Below are 23,466 nucleotides of genomic sequence, written 5' to 3'. Positions count from 1 at the left end.
CGCGTGTCCGGCCTGATAGCCACACATCACATAAAACATGCTCGCTGCGCGCTGCTGTTCGGCAGAAGCAGTTCAAAGTTTGCGGCCCTGTATCAACCTGCGCTCTTTTGATCTTGCATTTTACCACCTGTCTTATTTCCATTCAGTCATTGCCTCGGACGGCAGTTCTAACTCTCTTCACCTCCGGTTAATCATTCCTTCAGTCCTATCTGTCCGCTCTGGCTTATCTATCTGTGTGTCACTTTATAACTGGCTCTTATCAATCTTGTCTAACTCCACGTGATCTGGGCAAACCTATCAACCTCAGAAGTTTTAATATTGTTGAGTAGGTGAGATATGCAGGTTTAGTGCAGGTCACGGTGAGGGGGGGATGAGGGGTGAGTGAGTGGCGTGTGTGAAAGTAAAGGGAGAGATGTCAAAAACACCTCACGGAATCTGGATGAAGCTTATTGATGAAGCTTAAAAAGTTTGGAAGAATGAAGATGTCCTGTGGGATATAGTTGGATCACTGTTGCTAGAAAGTCTGTCCTATGTCCACTAGTTTTGAGAGTGAATTAGGACAACGGGACTCCCGAAAACACTTGGGTAAGTAGTATATTTGCTATGATGGAATGACATTATTCATTCATCTTCACTGTAATATTCAGCAGATTTGAACAGAATATGGGCAGTGTATGTGTGGGAGATCAAATTTAAGATTTGAACTGGCCAGATGTGTTATCTTCTGAACATCTTTATGGTGTTTTATCATCATTCAGTGGTATATTTAGATTTTATTTGTATTTTTAAAAACCAGGATGTAGCGTGTTATATATCGCATTCGCATGCGATAACATAAACGGCATTTTAGGCTTTTTATTGTGCTGTTTTGTTACTGATAAGCCGGCTGACAAGCGGAAAAGAAGCGGAATGTATTATTAGGCTAATAATCATCATTTTGAAGTAGCACTAAGATTTTATTATTGTTATTATGGAATAATAGCCTATTTAATATTACATAATATTATAGTCTATAAAAGGAAAATATTTTAACTTTCATGAACGGTGAAATGTTTGAAATATAAAGGTGTGTGAGATCGAAATCGAGTTTTTAACGGGTGTAAGAATGTGTGTGAGTTTGTGTTGATTGTCTGGCTTATGTATGTAAATACTGCGTAGCCTATGTGCCAACTATTTTCGTTATTGTGCCTATGTTATCATTTCATATTTTTTGTCTAAAGGATTTTTATGATTTTATGAGCTGCATTGAATTAGTCTATTGACATGATAACATCACGCACAGAACTCACGTTTTAAAAAAGCGTTTCTTTCATCATTTCCCCCCACATTATTCGCCAAAATATTTTAGGCCTACATTAAAATACAATTTAATTGAAAAAAATATACAATTACTAAATGTTTAAATAGCCTATATAAAATAAAACAAATGACAAGACTATTATTTTCATTGTACTATTTCATACACAAGACATTTACTAGTATTTCTTGTTCTTTCTTTTTCAATAAATTCAACTTTAAAACACCACAGAGCATTTAAAGAGCATGTTAATGCCATTAAGGAGGCTATGATCGCGAATAAATTAAAAAGTCAATTTTAGAATCTTGTGTCATTTTGTCCTGCTTTCTATAACCGTTCCTCTGCATCAATATTTTTTTGTAATACACACAAATATTTCACCCTCCGGTACATCATCACATACCTCCCGGTGCTCCAGTTATCAGCGCTGCGTGTCTCGTAATGTTCAATTAGTTTAGTTTGTCTGTGTTTGCAAGTGAACAGAGAGCGGAGGCGCTGATTCTCGGGCTCGATTCTGATTGGACGAACGCGTGACGCCAGCGCACCGATCTCAGAGCTGATTGGTCGACGTGGTGTCAGTGCGGCGTAACAAAGCAGCGAGGAGCCGTTTGAACTTCACAGATAGAGCGACACAGAGCGCGCGGAGGAGGGGCTCGTGCGAAGTTCCTGACAGTTCGCGCACTCCAGTTTAAAGACCAGCATCATAGTCGCTGCAAAGACCACCCGAATGAACTTACACAGCTTGTGAACAACTAGAAGAAAAAAAGAGGGGGCAGTCGAACTCAAGCCGTCTAGTAGATCCACGCGCACAGGATTAGTTTCGGACGTTTGGACGGTGTTTTTGAGAATCTCTGGTGTTCCTCTCGCGCGCAGGCGGAGCGGCGCGTGCTCATCATCGGCTCAGCAGAGCTGTCATGCTGCCTAAAGTCGAGTCAGAATCTCTGGGACTCGCTCGATCGCATGGGGAACAGGGGCATATGCCTGGAAACATGCAAGGTAAGCGGCATAGATGTCAGATAATGTCCGCCATGCACCTTCCTTCACTCATGCACATAATATTACGCCTCACCAATGTCAGATATTTTTACGAACATGCATTGCATTGCATGCCACACATATAGGCTAACTTAAGTTTAGCATTAGAACTAAATATTTGCGTTTACTTTTACTATAAATTACTCGCAGTTAAACCGCGTAAAGATACATTTGGAAACAAAGTAAATTGCAGTGCAACAGCAGAGCGTGAATTATTTTGAGCTTAGTGAACTCAGACAAACTCAACATGATCTGCATCACCTGCCAATGAATTTGCTCTTAGTATTTACAACAGAAGGGGAAAACGAAACCATAATAATGACTATGACAGAGCTAACATTAATCTGCTAGTCCAAAATAGGATAGCCTATGTCAAGCTGCACTTTTTAATAAAGGTTCCAGTTAGGACAGAATAGATTTAGAAAACCATATCTGTACTGGAACCAATACACATCTGAAGAACCAACCCATAATGCAACTTTTTAATCTCCAAAGAATCATACAGCAACTCGAGAACCCCGCGACAAATGGTTGTCTCGTAAAGAAGAACGTTTTTTTTTTTTTTTTTCAAAGAGCGTATTTACAGTCGTATAAAACAAATTGTATCTCCACGGGCATACAAGTGTCTGGAACAGACCGATTATGCTCTATTATTATACTCGAGCAATATTTTTAAATAGGCTAGGAGAGAAATTCCCCAAAAAATAAATTCCAGGTGAGAAATTCGTGGAATGTTCTGCAGTTTAAGAGCTTTTAAAAAAATAATAATAATGTATTTTCAAATTCAAATATTTAAATGTTGTTCTATTCTATTTTACGTTGCTCGAGCACACGTCATAAAACAAAGCCAGCGTAAGCCGTTATGAATAACGATTTGTTTACAAATCAAGGAACGTGTCAGACCGGCGTGTTTCAGTCACATTTTAAAATTAAATAACAATTCTGGAATTATCGACGATATGAAAATGCTTCAGACGAAATGCTCGTGGAATTATTTATTTTACATAAATGTCAGCCGTTTAAAAAACACACACTCAAAAAAAAAAAAACACTTGTTGCGCTTCTGCAAAATTACATTTTGCACATACTGAACTCATGGGCATATTAGAATAATAATGAGTAATAATAAACGAATCCGTTCTGTTTTATAGCTTAAAGTTTAGCTTTACAGTAGCCTAGATGTTTCTTTTTCAAACGAAGTTGTCTTTTTTTCCCTTCACATTTCGGTTGACGTCAAAAACACTATGTGGAAGCTGATGGTTCTATTTAGAACGCTCGAACTGCATGACTTCGTCCATGTTAATGCTAATTAAAAGATGAAGATGAATTGAAATGAGAACATATTTACATTCTTTATAGAGAAACGAATAGTCTCAGATAGACAAAAGACATATATGTGTTTTGTTGTGGTAGCACTACACAATACTCGTGTATTTACATGTTGTTTTGCTTTTATTCGCCTCGTGGCTAAACGTTCCACTCCAGCGCGAGACAGCAGCCTCTCTCTCGCGCTCCCTCACCAATTTACAAGCCATCATGAATATTAACCAGATCGAAACTGAAGTTTTGCCCTGTCTGCGACCAAGACCCGACTCAAAGCTTCGGCTATTTCCCAGAGACCCCAAACTGCATATACTTCCAGAAAATTCACTCTTAAGGCTAGGATTTTACAAAGCTCACCATTTGTGATTCCTCTACTTTTGTTACTTGTTTGTAAAACTGCAGGCTACACGTTGAAGGTATCGGAGATATATAAAAATGGAACTATTCGAATATTTAAAATACTAATATGTGCTTTACACGCCTAAAAATAAAGGTTCTTCAAGCGTTCAGGAATATTTTCTCTGGGTTTTTGAGCTAGCTATATGGTTGTTTAGATATTTTAACAGTTCTCGACTTGTTTTTTTAGGTTCTTCAGATGAGTGTGCATGTTTTTGGGTTCTACTAGAAAAGTAGCCTATCTTTTTTAAATGAACATTAAAAAAGTTCTCCCATCACTTTTTAAAATAATTACAAAAACATATGTGTAACATGGATTCTGTGATGTGAATTGTTACCCAGCACTCATGTTTTGATTGTGATTTTCAGCCCCCCACTTTAAAATGATGGACTACTCTTACGACGAAGACTTAGACGAAATGTGTCCAGTGTGTGGAGACAAGGTGTCCGGATATCACTACGGGTTACTGACCTGTGAGAGCTGTAAGGTGCGTAACATCAGCTGTTTTTAACTTCTCAACTGGTGGGTTGTCGTGACCTACAAACGGGTCCCAGGTCTGTTCTGATAAGGTGAAAAAACAATTCTAAGTGCAAATAAATCATTTTCCATTGTTAGAACAGCAAAATTAATTGCTTTGTCTGTTTTTAACGAGAGAAGAAAACGCGTTCCATACCTTTTGTTGTTGACCTCAAAGGCCACTCAAGTGGTATTTTGAAGCAACTTCATCTGTTGACAATTGGCAAAAAATTGTCCTTGAAAACCATAATATTTATTAATTAACTTGATTTTAGGGACATATTTATATGAATGTATGTACAGCATATCTATAATTGTAATGTGTTGGGTTGCCACTTGATGTCCAAAACCAGTACAACTGATCTAATGTTTTAAACCAAGTTTGTAAAAGTCCTGTTTTTTATTTGATTAAAAAACACAATTAGTGTGGACTTTTCCGAGTTATTTTTTAGCATTATATGGGATGGTGTTATGCAGGCTGCGTATTGAGTAAACAAAGAAAATGTTCTAAATGGATATTTTGGAAAATCCAGAGTCTTTGACACACACACACACACACACACACACACACACACACACACACACACACACACACACTGTACTCTTAAAAATAAAGGTTCCAAAAGTGGGTTTTCACAGCAATGCCATATAAGAACCATTTTTGGTTTTCCAAATAGCCTTTTAACTATTTTTTTTTATGGCTAACTAAGCCATTTTTTAAGATCATTTTAATATAGAGAACCTTTTTCCACTATAAAGAACCTTCCGTGGAATAGAATGTTAAATGTTCTTCATGAAACCATCAACGTCAATAAAGAACCTTCATTTTTAAGAGTGAAGCACAACGTGAGAAAATGATTTGCCATTTAAAACCATCTTTTTGAGTTTTGACAAAGATGATATTATCATTTAAAAGAATTTAAATATAATTTTAAATTCCGTTTATGATTTTAATATGCTATATTTAATATGTTTCTTACATATTTAATTTCAAGTTTGACTTGTTTTTATGATATAGCCTACATTCAAGGTTAAGCACTTTATGTTACAGCCATGTGTGTGTGTGTGTGTGTGTTATTTGAGTTCTGGCCAGTATTGATCCTTTTAGTTTTAAATGGGCCGGTCTCCCTACGGTGTTGATCAAGAATAAGTTAATGCCGTTCTTCGTTTGATTCTCTCCTGCCCTGAAAATGAATTCAGAACAGTTGCAGGTGGAATCTTGTAATCCTACGGCTGTAAATTATGGATATAATTTATTGGATTTTTTTTTTTTTTCAGTTTCTTTTTTGCTTCTGCAGTATGAATAATAGGATCAACAGGAATTTATTTGGTAGACATTTTGATGTTTGCATGCCCCTGATTGGATGTTCAAATTAAAATATATGCTTTAAAGAACAAAATTAGTCAAACGTGAAAAACGCTACCAAATCTGAGTTTCCTTTCGCACTGACAGATCTTGTTTTATTCTAGCTTTTATGGCTTGCACAGCCTCTGGTCATAATTACTCCAAGAGGAGCTCAAGGAGAGACGTAAAATATGTAGTATTAGTATGTCACAATGCTAAATGCGGGTGAAGGGGATCTTTATATTAGCCAGGATATCAAGCGGGTCACCCAAAGTATTTTGTACACTCTCTGGTCGGCATCTCACATTTCTCAATCTGTTTCTATCCAGCCTCAGCCTGTATTTCTGTTTGTTCATGTCAAGTGTGTGTGTGGGTGCACATGTCAGTTTTTGTGTGGGTGTGTGTGTTTGTGTTTATCCAAGTGAGCATCGACTGCTGAGGGAGCGTTTCTCTGCCCGTGGCTCTACTTTTATACGTGTCTACTTGTGTGGCAGTGTGTAACACCTCTTTTTTTTCTGTGTGAATGGAATTTTTTTCATACGTGTGTGTGGGTTGTCTGTGGCTGAATAGCACATTAACAAACACCGGAGGTCAGAAGTTTGACATCTTCATTCACCTCACTCTGCAGGGCTTCTTCAAGCGCACGGTGCAGAACAACAAGCGCTACACATGTATAGAGAACCAGAGCTGTCAAATAGACAAGACCCAGCGGAAACGCTGCCCCTACTGTCGCTTCCAGAAGTGCCTCACTGTCGGCATGAAACTGGAGGGTAAGAAGTCTTTTTAGTTCATCCATGCATTTCTTCCTCTAACTGAACACGGCTTTAGCTCTTTAAAGAGCATTTCTGTCATCACTTACTCACCCGCAAACCCGTAGGATGTTCTTTCTTCTGTGGAACACAAAAGGAAGGATGTTCTCACTGCTCTTTTCCATAAAAAAAAAATGATATGACCAATAAGGTATAACAAAAAAAAAGTACATTACTTTATCTCATCAAAATAAGTTAAGCGATCAAGTTAAACAAGATTCAACTCTTTTTTTTTTTTGTCAGTTTAATGTAATTTAAGTTGATTGTACTTAAAAATTTAATGCAGTAATTTATTTATTTTTTTACTAAAAAAAGTGGTACATATGAATTGTGCACTATATTCCAAGTCTTCAAACAGGAATAGACTAAAATATAAGTCATTATTCACTTTTTGGAGCTTGACAGGAAAAGAGCAGCGTGAACATTCTGCTAAACATCTTCTTTTGTGTCCACTTGAAGAAAGAATGTCAAACAGGTTGGAAATAACATAACCAACTACCATCTAAGAGTTCTACATGCTTACTACACGATTCTCTCCTCTTAGTATGTAGATGTACGACTGTTAATTGTTTAACTGCTGGAGGGCAGAATTTCTAGCAGTGTCGTTTTATAGCTAGCTGGCTTTGATTTGCTACCGCATGCTACCAACAGGATACGAGGCCCTCCAGCGCACTGTCAGACCCGTCCAAAGAGATGAGCGCTTGCTAATACTCCCCACAGGCTTCTTCTGATTGCTAAGGAAAGCTGCAGAGATGGAAAATGTTAACCAAAATGCTGTTTTGAATACAAACCGCAGCAGTAAGCTTCATGCATATCGCTTGAAAACAGAACTACTGCTAAAGGAATTATATTTATTAGTATAAAAAAAATTTGTGATGCACTGATGGCAGTTTTAATTACATTTTACTTAAAATTTAATAATTTAAAGTTGTTTTTAATATAAAAAATTACAATATATTAGTAACAATAATAAAAAAAAATCATATATGCCATTATTCAGGGGCCTCAGGCCCCATGAATTTTTAGTGATGGACCTGCAATCCATGACTTATGACATCATTTTGTCACAAAATTGATCATGTACTGTATGACATAATTTTAAAAAATATATATATTTTATATATTAAATACAAATATTTAATATATGAAAGCTGGGCCCCCTGACTAATAGGTAAGCATTATTATTATTATATGTATTTTTTATTTATTTAAACAGCTTCAAATTCTTAAATCTGCCATCAATTTTATGACAAAATGATTCATTAGTGATGGACTGTGATCCATGACTTATGACATAAAAGTGAATGGCATTTTTAAGAATTGATGGATAATTTTTAAGAATAATAAGTTGGGGATCCTGCACACCATGAATTTTGTAATGATGGACGTACCGGAAATACACGCTTCGGTTTAAATCTTACTTTATGTATTATCTGAGGCTTTCAGCAAACAGATTTGAGTGCAATACTCGCCATAATTGTGCAAGTAGCAAAACAAAACATTCATATCAGTGTGACACAGACAAGTGGCCTTCCATGTCTCCATGGAAGCTCCATTATCAATACAGATAAGGAAAGGCTGCTGTTTTAAAGTTCTCAAAAAAGCACGGGAGAGCTAGTTATGTCTTCCTGGGAAGGCCTGTAATTATCTTCCTTTATATATTTGTGGCTCAGTTTCAGATTAAGAAAGAGAATCCAACCTTTCTGACCATCATATAATCAGTATCGAGCTGAGGAAGTGAAAAGAAAGCTACATAGCCTTGCCTGTGCGCTTATTCATTCCATTCGAGCCCAATGTTGTGCACAGTGGAGCGTAAAATAGTTTAGATTTCATCAAGCGTCTGTTATCCATATTAAGCACCTTGATGAATCTGACAATCTGGCACGGCTTTACTGTGGATATTTACTCCACGCTTTGCATTGCGCACTTTGTCATTTTTTGGGGCTGAGACTCGTTTGCCATCTCCAGCCTCTGGTGGTGGCGGCAGCAAGCTGTCCCATTACTTATGCATAGGTATCATAGCTATTCATGTGTGCGCATGGAACGACGCACCTTTAGAGTAGAGCTCCGGCGGACATGACAAACTGTGTGTCAGGAGCCGGCCAAGGGAGGCATTCATATGCCTGTGATAGGACAGGGATTCTCGCCCAAGCAACGCTTAATATTCCTGTATATTAAACACACATAAATCAGACAATAAGCAGCGCTCGAATCTGCCCAGACGGGCCTCCGTCTACAGAGACGCAAAACACGCACAAACAAACAACATCTATGGACTGCCAATTCAAGTAAATTAGATCAGGCAACTGCTTTTATTACCAAGGCAATTGCTTTCCGCAAGCCATTTGAATAAGTCACAAATTGGTTTGATAACTCATGTGTACACATACACAGACTTGCTCGATACAGGCGACAAACACACACAGAATAGATATACAAACTCACACAGTTTACATAAAAGAAACAGGCTGTGTTCTGAATAGAATACTAGCCTACTACATACTGAATACTGAACAATGTATACTATCATTTATACAAATCATAGTAGGTGCATTATTCTGCAATAAATTATTGTTCCAAAAAGTAGTATACTATCTCATCATGTTTAATGTTGGAAATAAATGTTTATTTTGCATTTTGATCAAATTTCTAGTATACATCTTTGGAATCCCAATTAAATTCAATAAAAATTGTTTTGCTTTAGGTTCATTTATCACACTGTTGCTGAATTCAGAACAGCATACTAGTATACTACTTTTACCACATCTTTCTGTGGCTAAAATAGTAAGAGTAGTATGCAAGTATGCGGTTCTGAATTCAGCATAGGAATTGAAGGTCAAGATGAATGCATTGCATTGTGGGATATAGAGCATGCTATTCAGGGTAGTGTGCTTTTTTTGTAAATGTAGTAGGCCGTTCTTTGCACAAAGTATATATTACAACAATAGTAAGAGTGGTAAGGTAGTATGCTATTCCGAACATAGCCAGAAACACAGAATGTCATTATACGCATACTGAAAATTGTTTATAGTATAAGTATGCATACTAAATACTGCAACAATAGTCAAAGTAGTATGCTGTTTCAAACAGCCATAAATGCATAGAAGGTTATGCATACTGTGCATAGTATGCATACTAAATGCTGCAACAATAGAAGTAATATAGCAGTATGCTATTCTGAATATTAGAGGAAATGTAGTACGCGATTGTATGCATACTATATACTGCAATAATAGTACAAGTTGTATACTAGTTCAAACACAGAAGATCATTCTATGCATAAAGAAAATGTGCATACTGTGCATAGTATACTTACTATACAGCAGCATTATTAGTAATATTGTAGTATGCTATTTTCAATATAACTAGAAATCCACATGCAAAGCAAATGTATTAGTTTATAGAAAGTGTGCATACTATGCATAGTACACATACTATATACTGCAGCAATAGTAGTGTAGTACTATTATGAATACAGCCAGAAACACACATAAATTCCCTTGTCTTGTGCCAAAAAAAATCAGTATGACATGCATGTAAATAACCTTGTTTAATTAGACGCTGTGAGAAAAAAATCTTATCAGAAGACAAAAAGGAAGAGGGGGATGGTGTCAGACAGAATGGGGGGGGGAGTTGGGGTACGACATGCATTCATGATCTGAGTCGCAGGTCTAATTGTGATTTCCCATAAGGGCCGACTATTAGTTTCCAGATCATTAATTACCCTGTTGCTTGGGAATCATTAATAGTTAAACTTACCACAGTTTTTCTGATTGGATACATTTTTAACAACCACATCACCACAAAATCACCACCCCCACCCCCCCAAAAAAAGAAAAATCTCCTACCAAGTTGCCCAGGAATAATTCTCGGATGTTACGAGAGCTGTCAGCGGGATCGCTCTGGCAACACTTTGCCTCCCCTCTCTCACCAGATCAATCAGATCACACACATAGTGACAACCACACACACACTCACCGCTGTGACAAAGACCATTAAAATCACTCCCAAGGCAGCTGTTGGACGGGGGGTTTTCTTTTAATTGTTTAATTTTTTTAAGATCCACCGTTCGTGAGATATTACGGCTTAACGAGCACGTTCACGCTGGCCAAGTCACACACGCGTCTACAAACGCATGCTCTCCGCATATGCTGTGTGTTTAACACCCTGCTGGATCCTCCAGCCATCCACCTGCCTACAACGTGGAGCATAAAAGAGGAATAATTAAGCATAAATAATTAACATGGGACCCAGCAGACGAAAGTGGAGTCTACTGCCCTGTGGCGGGGATCAGAGTCACTTCCGGGCAAAAGGCGCTCTGTTCATTTATTTGCCATAATGATGATCTCGTCCGCTTGACTTTGTCTCGCTTCAGTTTAATATTGAATCATTAGCATCGTTTCTCTCTAAATTGTGTCCTCTGGCTTGATTATGCTGAGTTCGCTCTAGGTCTGGCTTTGAAAAAACGGGTCAATTCACAATTCAAATTCACACATGAAATTAACACCGATTGCTTGTTGCAAATAAGCAACTGCCCTAAAAGCGTGTGGCCAGTTTAATGGCTTCTCTGCTGTGGTATAGATCAATGGAGACTGCGTACCAAACTTCAAAACTTCTTTCCGATGAATTAATACCCATCTCATGTTGTGTTTTACCTTTTATAAGCTGTGAGGGCCGATCGAATGAGAGGAGGTCGCAACAAGTTTGGCCCAATGTACAAACGAGACAGGGCACTCAAGCAACAGAAGAAAGCCTTGATCCGGGCCAATGGACTCAAGCTGGAGGCCATGACGCAAGCCATGCAAACCGTCCCAGCGGACCTCACCATTACCTCTGCCATTCAGAACATCCATTCAGCCTCCAAGGGGCTTCCACTGAGCCACCATCACCACCACCACCACCATCACCACCACCATAGCTCCACAAGCGCAGGCCTGCCACCTGCAGACTTTGACCGCAGCCCCTTCGTCACCTCGCCGGTCAGCATGGCCATGCCGCCGCACCCTGGAGGACTGCAGGGCTACCAGCCATACGGCCACTTCCAGAGCCGCACCATCAAGTCAGAGTACCCCGACCCCTACACAAGCTCGCCGGAGTCCCTCATGGGCTATCCGTACGTAGAAGCCTACACGGGCGGATCGCCGCCCAGCTTCCCTCACCTGGTGGTGGAGCTGCTCAAGTGCGAGCCGGACGAGCCCCAGGTGCAAACCAAGATCCTAGCATACCTGCAGCAGGAGCAGGCCAGTCGAAGCAAGCACGAGAAACTCAACACTTTCGGCCTCATGTGCAAGATGGCCGACCAGACGCTGTTCTCCATCGTAGAATGGGCCAGGAGCAGCATCTTCTTCCGGGAACTGAAGGTACGTGACGCTTTCGTTGGTCTGAAAAGAAAGTCAAGTTTGGTGGTGGTAAACTTCAAGTGATCTAAATTAGCATTGTGTATCAGCATGGATGTCTGTTGGCCTAAAATTCAGGACAAATCTGGGAAAATACCAGAATTAAGTTGTTCAACGAATAGCACTGCAGTTTAGTAACAATATGAGACTTAAGGACCGTTCACACCAAGGGCGATAACTATAACGATAACAATAACCATAAAGTTTTAATAATATTACAGTAACGACACGGAGGAACGAAATTGTTGGAATCACTTTCAGAACTGATGAATGATTAAGAATATTGACAGCCAATCAGAATCTTTCCTCCTTTAAAGTGGCAGATGAGGTGCGTTGGTGTGGATACTAATATACCTATCGTTATAGCTAGCATTTTTGGTGTGAACAGGAATTTACTCATCAAGTATACTTACACCGTGTCCTAACCAGATGTGACGTGACACCGCGACATGTGATAAAAGGTATCTTTTCCATGTTAATCAGAGTTTTTGTCCTAACCAGCCAATCGTGGCGATACGCAACGATTCTATTTTAGAAACGGCAACATACAAAGTATGACAATGATAATCTCAGGCATTGGTTATGTGCTTTATTTAATGTTAAAAGCATTTAATGTGCGTTTGAATATCATTTTGCGTGACCTTTATAGCCATACTGAAAGCGACAATGGATAGTTCAGATCTTGAAAACAAATTAAAGGATTATTTAAGGTTCAAAGTGTCAACTCAATATGAACAAAAATCTGTATTCTATGACAAAGTCTTTCAGTCACTCTGTATGTATTTTGTAATAATGTTAAAATTTGATTATGTACTTATTCATTGCAGTGGCACTTACAGAGAGACTCCGCCCACACGCTGTTCTGATTGGCTGTGATTTTTACGTTGCGTAAGGTGTGGACAAACAAATTGCTTGTCGCTGGAATCTTATCGCCTCACGTCTGGTTAGGGCACGTGTTCGAAGAATATCATGTTTTTGATTAATCTTACAGTATAAAGCATACATTTTTCTCAACACTACAGTGCACTAGTTGAAGTGTTAATATGAATGAGACAAATGTTGCCCTTTGACGGGACAGCTAATTAGTTTTCCATAAATAATGTCTCAAGGCTATTTGTGAGGACTTTTTGGGTTGGCCTGAAAAATACATAGTGTATTTGTGTTAGTATTTCGAATGATGTATTGACACACTGATCTATAATTGACGATTTACTACACCAGCTGAAGAGGCCAGTCTGGTGTCATTCATTTTTTATTTTCACTTGTTTTAACCTTTTTTTCTCTATACACATCTGCCTGACAGAAATATTGATGGGATTGAGAAGACTGTGAGGGTTTTAGTAACTCGTGCATGTCTGCCTTTGTGAAAGATTTTGGTCGTGAGCATGCTGTATTTTACCCGCCCGTGACATGTTTTGATATGCCACTGGGAAATCTGACAGCACCCAATTCAAATCATTCATTTTGTGCTCGTACAGCTACAGGCACCTTATTGTTTTCCTCTCATTACATTCAACAGCTCATGAGATGGACTAGAATGCATTTATACTGAGGATTGACCATGACTACGTTTGAAATATGTAGTAAATTCTGACGTTGTTGCGATACTTTCAAAATAATGTCATGTGAAATAGAAAATAAATACTGTCATACAGTACATTTCAGAGAACAATAACATTTTAGCTGTTTTCACACTAACAAATTTGTTTTCATCACCAATTCACCATCATTCAGATGTTACATTTTCTTTAAACTACTAGATTTAGATATAAAACTTTGTGTGCACAGTTTTTTCCCCCAACATAATTAAATTATGCTGTTTTCAAAGCCGAATGTTACTCTGCTCTTACCTATAGAGCTTTATTATCCATTCTCGCGCTCTTTAGCTCAAGCATTGTATTCCCACTTTAGCGTGGATTAGCATTTGTGTGTGGCTAATTGCTGTCTGTATCATTTACCTTTAATTGTGTTTGCACTTCACCTTTCGCCACGGTGGAGTAGCCTCTCCTTGATGTTATGACTACTTTCTCGCCCTGGCTAATTGTTTTGCACAATAGATGTTAAAAGAGACAAGGGCGTAGCTGTCGAATTTGACATTAGCAGTCGTAGTGTGGTGGTGAAGTTGTAATTAGCGCAGCTCTCATGTGCCCTCGCTAAATCATATGCTGGAGTGCTAACGGAAAAACCACAAACAAAAAAAAGGTAGCACTAGAAAGTCTGAACCCACTCCTGACTCTAATTAGCGAACACTTGTACAGCTATTGTTACCCACGGAGCTTTGTGATGCTGATCGAGGTTTATCCCACATAACGTTGTGGTTTTAACAAGCTTCATCTATCGAGAGCTCAAATAAAGCTGGAACATTAAGGCAAGAGATATATATTCAGATTTAATGGCATAGAAATTGAGTAAATGGATGCTGTGAAAAGCCTCCCCTCACATTTATGTAGCTATATTTCCTAGAATGTGAATTTAGTGAGTTGTGGATTTCTCCAAAGGTGCTACAGATCAACATGCAAATAAGTGAAATCTACAATTTCAATTTCACAAGCATTAGCAATGCTACGCTAACAGTTTAATATGGTTATACAGCAGCACCTGTGTAAACAATTGCTGCTAGCATATGCTAGCATGTTCGTAGCACAAACACACTCACACTCCAGCTCATAGAAAGCTCATATATGTGTAGTACATCACCCAACAACACCACAGACACCAATAAATGCTTTATCTACAAGATTAATAGATAAAAAGATGTTTTGCGAATATTCTGTGAGTTAGTTAATGACAGAGCCGTGGTGGGTAGCATATAATAAACACAGGAAATACAAGTGAATATAAGGCTTGTCTGGGAGGGTGGTAGTCGGCTATAAATATATCTACATTTACTGTCCTATTATTAGCCTCGTAAGAACAAAAGAATTTCTCCCGTAATACAGCCCGGTGTGAAACGTCTGCCAAGTGTTTAAAGATTTAGTTTCCATAAGTTAGACTTGGTTACAGCTCTCATAAATAGTTGGTCATGATGGGTTCTCTGAAGAGAGCTCACTATTGTCTTCAGACACATGGAAAAAAAAAAACATGAGAGGAACATTCCGATAGCCATTTCTCACACTTGGGCGACAGTGAATCTGTAAAATTTAGGGGAAGAGGAAGAGGTGAAAAATTAGCTTAGCTACCAACCGACCACAGACATGACATATTTTGCTAACTTTTTAAAGAGACTTTTAACCCTGTAAAAGCCTGACATATGAAATAAACAGTTCGAAATTTTTTGTTTTTGTTTTACTTTATTAAACTATGAGTATCATATTTGATACATCAAACTTTTCCCCCTTATATACAGTAGTATGATATAGGAGTTTAATCTATATTGAATTTTTTCAATTACGCATGAAGTTTATTTACTTAATTTTAAGGCAACGGGTTTCCTCACTTTTTTAAGTTAAGTCAACTAAGGGAAATAAGATGAAATTCTGATAGCTTGTAATGTAGATCAGTTAAATCTTACAGTTTAACTTGCATAAAATACATATTAATAGCAGTTGTCACTAATATGTCTTAGTTAGATGATATTTAAATGATTAGTGCAAACTTATAATGCAATTCAATACAATGATGATCGAGAGATGTGACGTTCCTCAAAAGCCTGAAGTATCATTTTTGATATTCACATTTTAACATGATTTTTCTAAAAAAAGAAGATTTTTTTTAATACATGTAGATAATCAAGTACACCTAAGTTGTTTCAGTCCAGCAAGTGTTTATTTTGAAATATTACTAGAAATATACTAGATATTCTTACTTGATAAAAATCTGTGAAGATTTCTCACCAAAAAGACGTGTACCCTGACCTGAAGGTGGACGTTTTTAGAATTGTATCAAAATGACGTTTAATTGCCAAAAAAGTATAAACTATCGATCAGATGACAGAAGGCTTGTAGTAGATTGTGTACAACAGGTTTTTCAGCAAAGTTTTGAGCAAGTTTTAAGGCCTTATCATTTTGAGTACAGTAGGCTTTATAGGGCAAAATGGCAAGTAAAACTACACTGTAAAAAATGATATGATCAATAAGTTGACAACGTATTTTTATGTGGCTTTAACTTTTTAAAGTTTTACAAGATTTTTTCAACTCATTTAATTTAAGTTGATATTACCTAAACATCCAAGTTGATTGTATTTAAAAATTTAAGGCAGCAATTTTTTTGACAGTGTACATCAAAATGGTCTCCCAGATAGCTCGCTAAAGAAAGCAATGTTGTACATGAACTAATTGTTCTTTGTGTGTTATGAAAATGCTAAAATGCTGTTTTATGTGTGCGTTTGAAGGTGCGTGCCAGCAGCATCCCTGTTGTCTGGCTGGTTTGTCATGTAAGGGTGGGAGTCATGTTTAGGGGGTTGGGGGGGAAACAGATGCAAGCTTCCCAGTGTTTGCATTGACAATATGAGCTGGTATGAAGCCGGTGTGCGTGCTTGTCCTCCCCTGGCTCTGTCCTTAGCTGCCCGGCCCAGAACGTGGAGAGTGATTCACATCCATAGAGAGATCACCCTTTCATTGTGGACGATGGGCTATTGTTTGACGGATAGGATGCGTGCACTTAGCTTTTCCTCAGCACACAATGGCATTAAAACGCACAGATTCACCGCAGGCTTAATCGTTCTTGTGAGGATTCCGCGTAATTCGTGCGTCTTACACAATGTACTCGGGTAAACTTAATCACCGCTGATACTGTGCCACAAAGCGACCCCAAATGGACTGCCTTAAATTTAGTCCTCCGAGCCGATAAAAGTCAACCGTGCAAAACTTACAATACCCTGACATGTGGCGCCAATATTTATTTTTATTCTTTCACGGCTGCTCGGGGACACTTTTTTTTCTCTCTCTCTCTCTCTCTCTCTCTCTCTCCCTACAGTGAATTGAATGACAATACCAGGCCTGCCATTAAGTAAAGCAGCACTGTATTAGGGCCTTGTTCTCCAGCCTGCACCCAGCCGTGAGGCTCGTGCTTATTGAAAAAGCAGCTGTGAGGGGAGAGAGGACAGGAGATAGGGGACGTTCTCTCACTCTCAGTGTTATAGTGTCTAGATCACTGAAGCTATGTTCAACTGCACTGGGCATTTTATATGTTTTTATAGTATCACTGTAAAAAATGTTGCTGCCTTAAATTTTTAAGTACAACCAACTTGGACGTTTAAGTCATTTCAACTTAAATTACATTAAACTGACTTAAAACTCAAGTTGAATCTTGTATAACTTATAAAAAGTTGAAAATAGCTTAACTTATTTTGATGAGTTAAAGCAATGTAAAAACATGTTTTCATAACTTATTGATCATATCATTTTTTCAGTGTTCAATATGTTACACAACATATTTGTATAATTTTATTTAAAAAAAAATGAAGCTTCTAAACTTCATAGTAAAACTGATTTAAATATGTTTTTTCCCGCAGATATTCCATGCTTTCAGAAAAAATCCCATATTGTGTCTATAGCACTTAATATATTCTGTGGATTTAAATTTATTATTATACTGTGGCCTCAAAAAGTTTTTGGGCTATTAAGTCACTCTCAAAAAAAGTCTGAATTTCATTGTATTCGGTAATAGAATCAAAATCCAACCAAGTGGCATCTGCAAACAGATTGTGAAACGTTTTGCTTGAAAACTGTGTTTTCGCTCTTTTTATTTCAAATAAATGCCACTTGGTTTGATGGTTTGTTATTCTTGTTATTTTTTTAAAAGAAATTAATACTTTTATTCAGCAAGGGTGCATTAAATTGATCAAAAGTGAAGGCAAAGACATTTATAATGTTACAAAATATTATTTCAAATAAATGCTGTTTTTTTTTTTACTGTCTATTCACCAAAGAATCCTTAAAAAACTGCATCACAAAACTGCAAATCAGCATATTAGAATAATTTCCCAAGGATCATGAGGATCATGTGACACTGAATATGTTAAAATTACATTTAAATTGTAATCATATTTCACAAAACGCTGTTTTACTGTATTTTTGATCAAACAAATGCTACCTTGGTGAACATAAGACTTCTTTAAAAAAAATCATGTCGTGCAAGTGCCACTGCATATTAACATATAATGCTGTATTAATTTTATATTGACTGCGAGAGGATTATTTTCACCCTCCATTAATATTTTCACGCTATGCAACACTTTTTCTCATTCATTTTCTTGTTCTGTTAATCCGCCAGTCGACATTTCAGAGGTTCAGGTCAGACGCTGTCATTTCCGAGGCCGTTGTATATCTGCAGAAATTAATAAGGCGTTGCGGTCGTGATCTGTGAACTTGTGCACGATTTATACCCCCCCCACCCCCAGCTTCATCTCCACATATACTACCCAGACCGGCCACGGCGTCTCCTGCCCTCCCCGTGACTCGCAGACGGGCCTGAGGTCAAGCCAAGCGAGTGTCCTGACAAACAGCCTCGGTCGCGAACGCACCGCCGGAGATTTGTAACCGTGTCCCTGGTCCGCCGGATTTGAATTATTCCGCTTTACATCGGCGTGTGGCGTGAGGGGGGAGGGCCTGGGACGCACGGGGGGGGCGAACAAGCCCCAGAAGCGGCACCAAGGGCAGGGGTGCGTGGTGAAGGACGGGGGGGGGGAAACAGGTGGGAGGTTAATGGCCCCTGGACCGGATCCACCAGCCGCTCAGACTTGATATATGGGCTTTGGGCCTGGTGCAGGCGTAGGCTTTCAAAGATATATTATTTCATTTGAGAAGCAGCATTCTCGTCCCTGCATTTGTCCACTGATAGATGATATCCCGTGGCTGGGCAGCAGCCACAATTGGAGATAGCGTGTGAGTTTTCGTAAGGCTCGTTCTTGTACATATTTTCTCTCTCTCATATTCTCCTGTCTCTCTGCTCGGCTGTCTTTTGGCAGGCTGCGTTTATTTTTTCCTAAGCCTGCTATTTCAGTGGTAACAATATCTGTTTGATCAGAAGAGATGGGCAGCTGGAGAACGTCCACAAAGGCCTTTTTTCATTCATAAATAATGCACAAATAGACAAAAACTCCATGTCTTGTCATGAATTCTGGAAGAATGCGGTGTTTTGGCACTTCATAAATATTGCAGCAAAGTTGAGGTTTTAGCCCCCTGAAGATACCAGAAAACGTAATAATAACATGGACGTACGAGGTGGATCACGGGTTGTTAGCGGAGAGAAGATGAGCGTAAACATTTATTAATTTATGCGCAGTCACGAATCATTACAAAGGTTATAATTACAAGATCATTATTTGCTTTCATGAATCGTCTTGCACATTTGTCCGATTCGTTTGGTTGTAGCCAAGAAGCGCTCACTTAGACAGCAAGAGAATCTTACTGACATTGGAAGCGACCAATGGAAGACCATTTCTGCCTCAGAGTCAACGAATAAAAAGCTAACCGTCACTATATTTTGCATAATGACTTTATTTGTATTTTAAACTTTTTCTCCTTTTGTTTAATTACTTTGAAGCAAAAACAGACTTAGAAGCATCCAAAAGTACTGATAATTTCTCATAAATCTCACTAGCGCTCAAAAATTTGGGGTGAGGAAGATTTCTTTTGAAGAAAATTAATACTTTTATTCAGCAAGGATGCTGTGACGGCAAAGACATTTATAATGTTACAAAAGATTTCTATTTCTTTTAAACTTTCTATTCATCAAAGAATCCTGAGAAAAGCGAATCACAGTTTCCACATAAAGCAGCACAACTGTTTTCAACATTGATGATAATCATAAATGGTTCTTGAGTGCCAAATAATCATATTAGTATGATTTCTGAAGGGTGATGTGACACTGAAGACTGGAGTAATGATGCTGAAAATAAGGCTTTGCCATCATGAGAATTAATCACATTTAAGAAACAGTTTTTTTAAATTGAAATAATATTTCACAATATTTCTGTTATTACTCTATATAGACGATGACTTATCGGAAATCTTATTGACCCCAAACTTTTGACCAGTGGTGAACTTATATCGAATAATATTAAGATTTTACAACTCCAGTGACTAGTTCTTTCTCAAAAGTGCTCATTGTAGCAGCCTGGTACCTTTTAAACATGACTCTGGTTCCTGGAGGACTGATAAATGTGCATCCTGACTCCCAGAAGTCAGCCAATCAGATCTTAAAACAGCGTTCACAGCTCTCTTTCACGGGGCATTGCATACGGTGCTTCCTATATGGCAGCTGAGGTCAGCTTCGTCTCTTTCTTTCTCCCTGAAAAATGCTTCTTGCACCCTCAAGGCCTAACCGGGCAAAGGAAGGAAGTGCGTAGACTTGTTAAAAGGAGAGATTTAGGGTTCGAACTCCCCTCTGGGCCTGTGGGAGACTCCTGGGAAGGGTTTGGAGCGGTCGGAGAAGAGTCTGTTCATCCACTTGTTGCTTTGATGAAGGATAAAAGCCTGTCATGAACTTCTAGGTCCTGCCCAGGAGCTGATGGACTCGTACCGCTGCTTCCATTCCTTCTGCTGAGCTCTGAAATGGGGAAAAAAAGGAGAAATATAGAAATACGTTTACTTTTCTTTATCTTCAGAGTGGCTTTGGTATTTGTAAGCACTTTGCACTCTAGAAAGGGACAAATGTTTGATATTATCTTGTGGCGATTAAGGTAAAAGCCTTTTTTATTGGCCGCACTGGATGCTTGTTAAAACCAGGATGTAGAGTGAAGCCCCAAAACACCCCAATCAGACCGAGCCGACAGAAGACAAACTGCTCCGAAGAGGCTGATTTAAGCTAACAAATCAACTCAATCAACATTTTCACCCCTTATGTACTAGTCGAAAAGTAAAAACGGCTGCGCATCTGCCCTCATAGTTGCTTTATATCAAAATAGCATCTTAATATCAGCCTTGCTTTTAAATGGCACGAGATCAGCATTCATGAGATGTTTCTTTAAAACATGCTTCGATTTATCTCTATTTATCATTGTACAGTAGTTGGAAATGGCAAAAAAAAAAAAAAAAAATAGCATATATTTAATAAATATATATTTCATTTTATTATATAAAATATTGCTTTAAATTTTTTATTTTATTTTATTATAAGATACTATTACATTGCTTAGTCTTAATGCTGTAGATGTAAATACATACAAGGTAAAAACAAATACATACACACACACCCATATATATACAGTATATATATATATATATATGTGTGTGTGTGTGTGTGTGTGTGTGTTAAATATTAAAAAAATACATTTTACAGTGTATATATATATATATATATATATATATATAAAATAAAAAATAAAATATATGTAGGCCTATATATGTTTGTGTTTTGCTTTAAATAGCGCATATATATATATATATATATATATATACACATCTATATAGGCTATGTATATTCCATTATATATTTAATATTTTATATATATATATATATATATATATATATATATAATAAAATAAATAAATGTATATATGTTTGTGTTTTGCTTTATATAGCGCATATATATATATATATATGTATATATATGTATATATACACATCTATATAATATGTATAATATATTACATTATATATAATATATAATATTTTATATATAAAATAAAAAATGAAATGTATATATGTTTGTGTTTTGCTTTATATAGCGCATATATATATATTAAAATATAAATAAAACAAATTTATTATGTTATAATTTTTTGTTGTTGTTGAGTTTTCTCGTAGTTTTAATGCTATGCTCATGTAACTCATTCGATTAAAGTTCATGATGTGAAACTGTCCAAACGTCACTCACGGTTTAGCCTTTTCCCCTCTATAATTATTCTCTTCAGCCATGTATATCTCACACTTGTAAATGTAATTTGCACAGCAGCTGTAATTTTGCACCTGTTTAACGTAATGGGTTCGAAATGAATCCATAAAACGCAAGCGCCAACTGAACGTGTAAACTTTTACATGCACACTACAAAAGAGCGTTTGTTGAATTCGGCCGTTGTCCCGTCCTTCAGTGTTTAATTAACTTGTCGTAATCAGCGCATGCAGGCGTGAGGTTTCTAGTGTCCGCTCTCAGCCTTACTCTGTCAGCAGTTGTCTACGACATCTATTTTTGCTTCTTATTTACAGCTGTCTATTCCGGACGCGCTGAAAGGTCCCAAAGACAATAGATAAGGACTGCGGTCAGAAAGACAGGGAGCGCGCGGGCTATAGGCTTACACTTATATTTAACTGCACTGTGTGAATGGATTTGCTCCTGATGAATGGCATGTGCAGTTCAGCTGGAGAACGTTATACGCAGTTGAGAAGAAATGTTCACCAAGTCGTCAAGAGAAAGACAAAGCCACCTGTTCATTAAACCGACTTATATCTTTTATTTCTGCCTCACAATGTAGGTTCAGTCGGAGACATTGGCACCGGCTGGCACTTTAAAACGTTTCCAAACACATTACATCGTTGAGCGTAACTTGCAGAATAGTATTCGTAATGACATTCTTTCTTTATCCTGATCCCCTGATGAAGATGAAAAGGAAGGTTTCACGATTTCTGAACTACGGGAGAGGAAAAACTTTCAAATTCGCACCAGGCGAACAGTCAAGTAACCGACGTGTTGACAGCAGTTTTAAAACTGAGCATTGCATTACAATGGTGCGATGCCAAAAATGGCAAATCGCACTATAGGGACGTAATAGTTAAGACAGTAATGCTTCTGTCAGATTGAGTGAGCAGGCATTTGAATTCTTTCTATACCTGTTTGCAAGGCTCAATAAAGGAGGGTGGTCTGCAGCTGCAAGTGTGAGACATTTTGGCATGAGACGCATCTGGTGTTATCCATATATGTCACACATTACAAAGTTTTGGCTCAAAATCAAGTCATAATAGTTCTATGATCTGAAAAAAAAAGGCTATATTTGCTATGGAAAAATGGCAAAAGAAAATACGTTTATATAGTATATATATATATATTGTAAAAAATATATGAGCAATAAGTAATGACAACATATGTTTTTTTGTTTTTACATTGCTTTAACTCATCAAAATAAGTTAAACAATTTAAAACTTTTATAATAAGTTATACAAGATTCAACTTATTTTTTTAAGTCATTTGAATGTAATTTAAGTTGAAATGACTTAAACATCCAAGTTGATAGAACTTAAAAATTTAAGGTAGTAATATATATATATATATATATATATATATATATATAGTAATAGATAGATAGATAGATAGATATACACATATGTGACCCTGGACCACAAAACCAGTCATAAGTCGCACAGGTTTATTTGTTGCAATAGCCAACAAAACATTGTGTGAGTCAAAATTATACATTTTTCTTTTATGCCTAAAATCATTAGGATATTAAGTAGGGGTGGGAATCTTTTAC

The 23,466-nt window shown here is 37.6% G+C and overlaps 1 protein-coding gene across 2 annotated transcripts in view; it reads left to right on the top strand.

Annotated features, from left to right (window-relative positions):
* Positions 1–327: 327 nt before the first annotated feature.
* Positions 328–23,466, top strand: part of nr5a2 (nuclear receptor subfamily 5, group A, member 2) — a 56,019-nt gene continuing 32,880 nt past the window's right edge. The window contains exons 1-5 of one of the 2 annotated variants that reach the window (XM_084415664.1): positions 384–585; positions 2,171–2,293; positions 4,421–4,539; positions 6,542–6,683; positions 11,388–12,082. In XM_084415664.1, the coding sequence (XP_084271790.1) occupies positions 531–585; positions 2,171–2,293; positions 4,421–4,539; positions 6,542–6,683; positions 11,388–12,082 (1,134 nt within the window). In that variant the 5' untranslated portion in view covers positions 384–530. Of the gene's footprint in view, positions 586–2,170; positions 2,294–4,420; positions 4,540–6,541; positions 6,684–11,387; positions 12,083–23,466 lie in introns of both variants that reach the window. The other variant, XM_084415665.1, reaches the window with a different exon arrangement.

Source organism: Rutilus rutilus, assembly GCF_951802725.1.
Source record: "Rutilus rutilus genome assembly, chromosome: 8".
Classification (NCBI taxonomy): Eukaryota; Metazoa; Chordata; class Actinopteri; order Cypriniformes; family Leuciscidae; genus Rutilus; species Rutilus rutilus.
The sequence above is the reverse complement of the archived record's forward strand: the minus strand, read 5'-3'. Positions and strand labels throughout refer to the sequence as shown.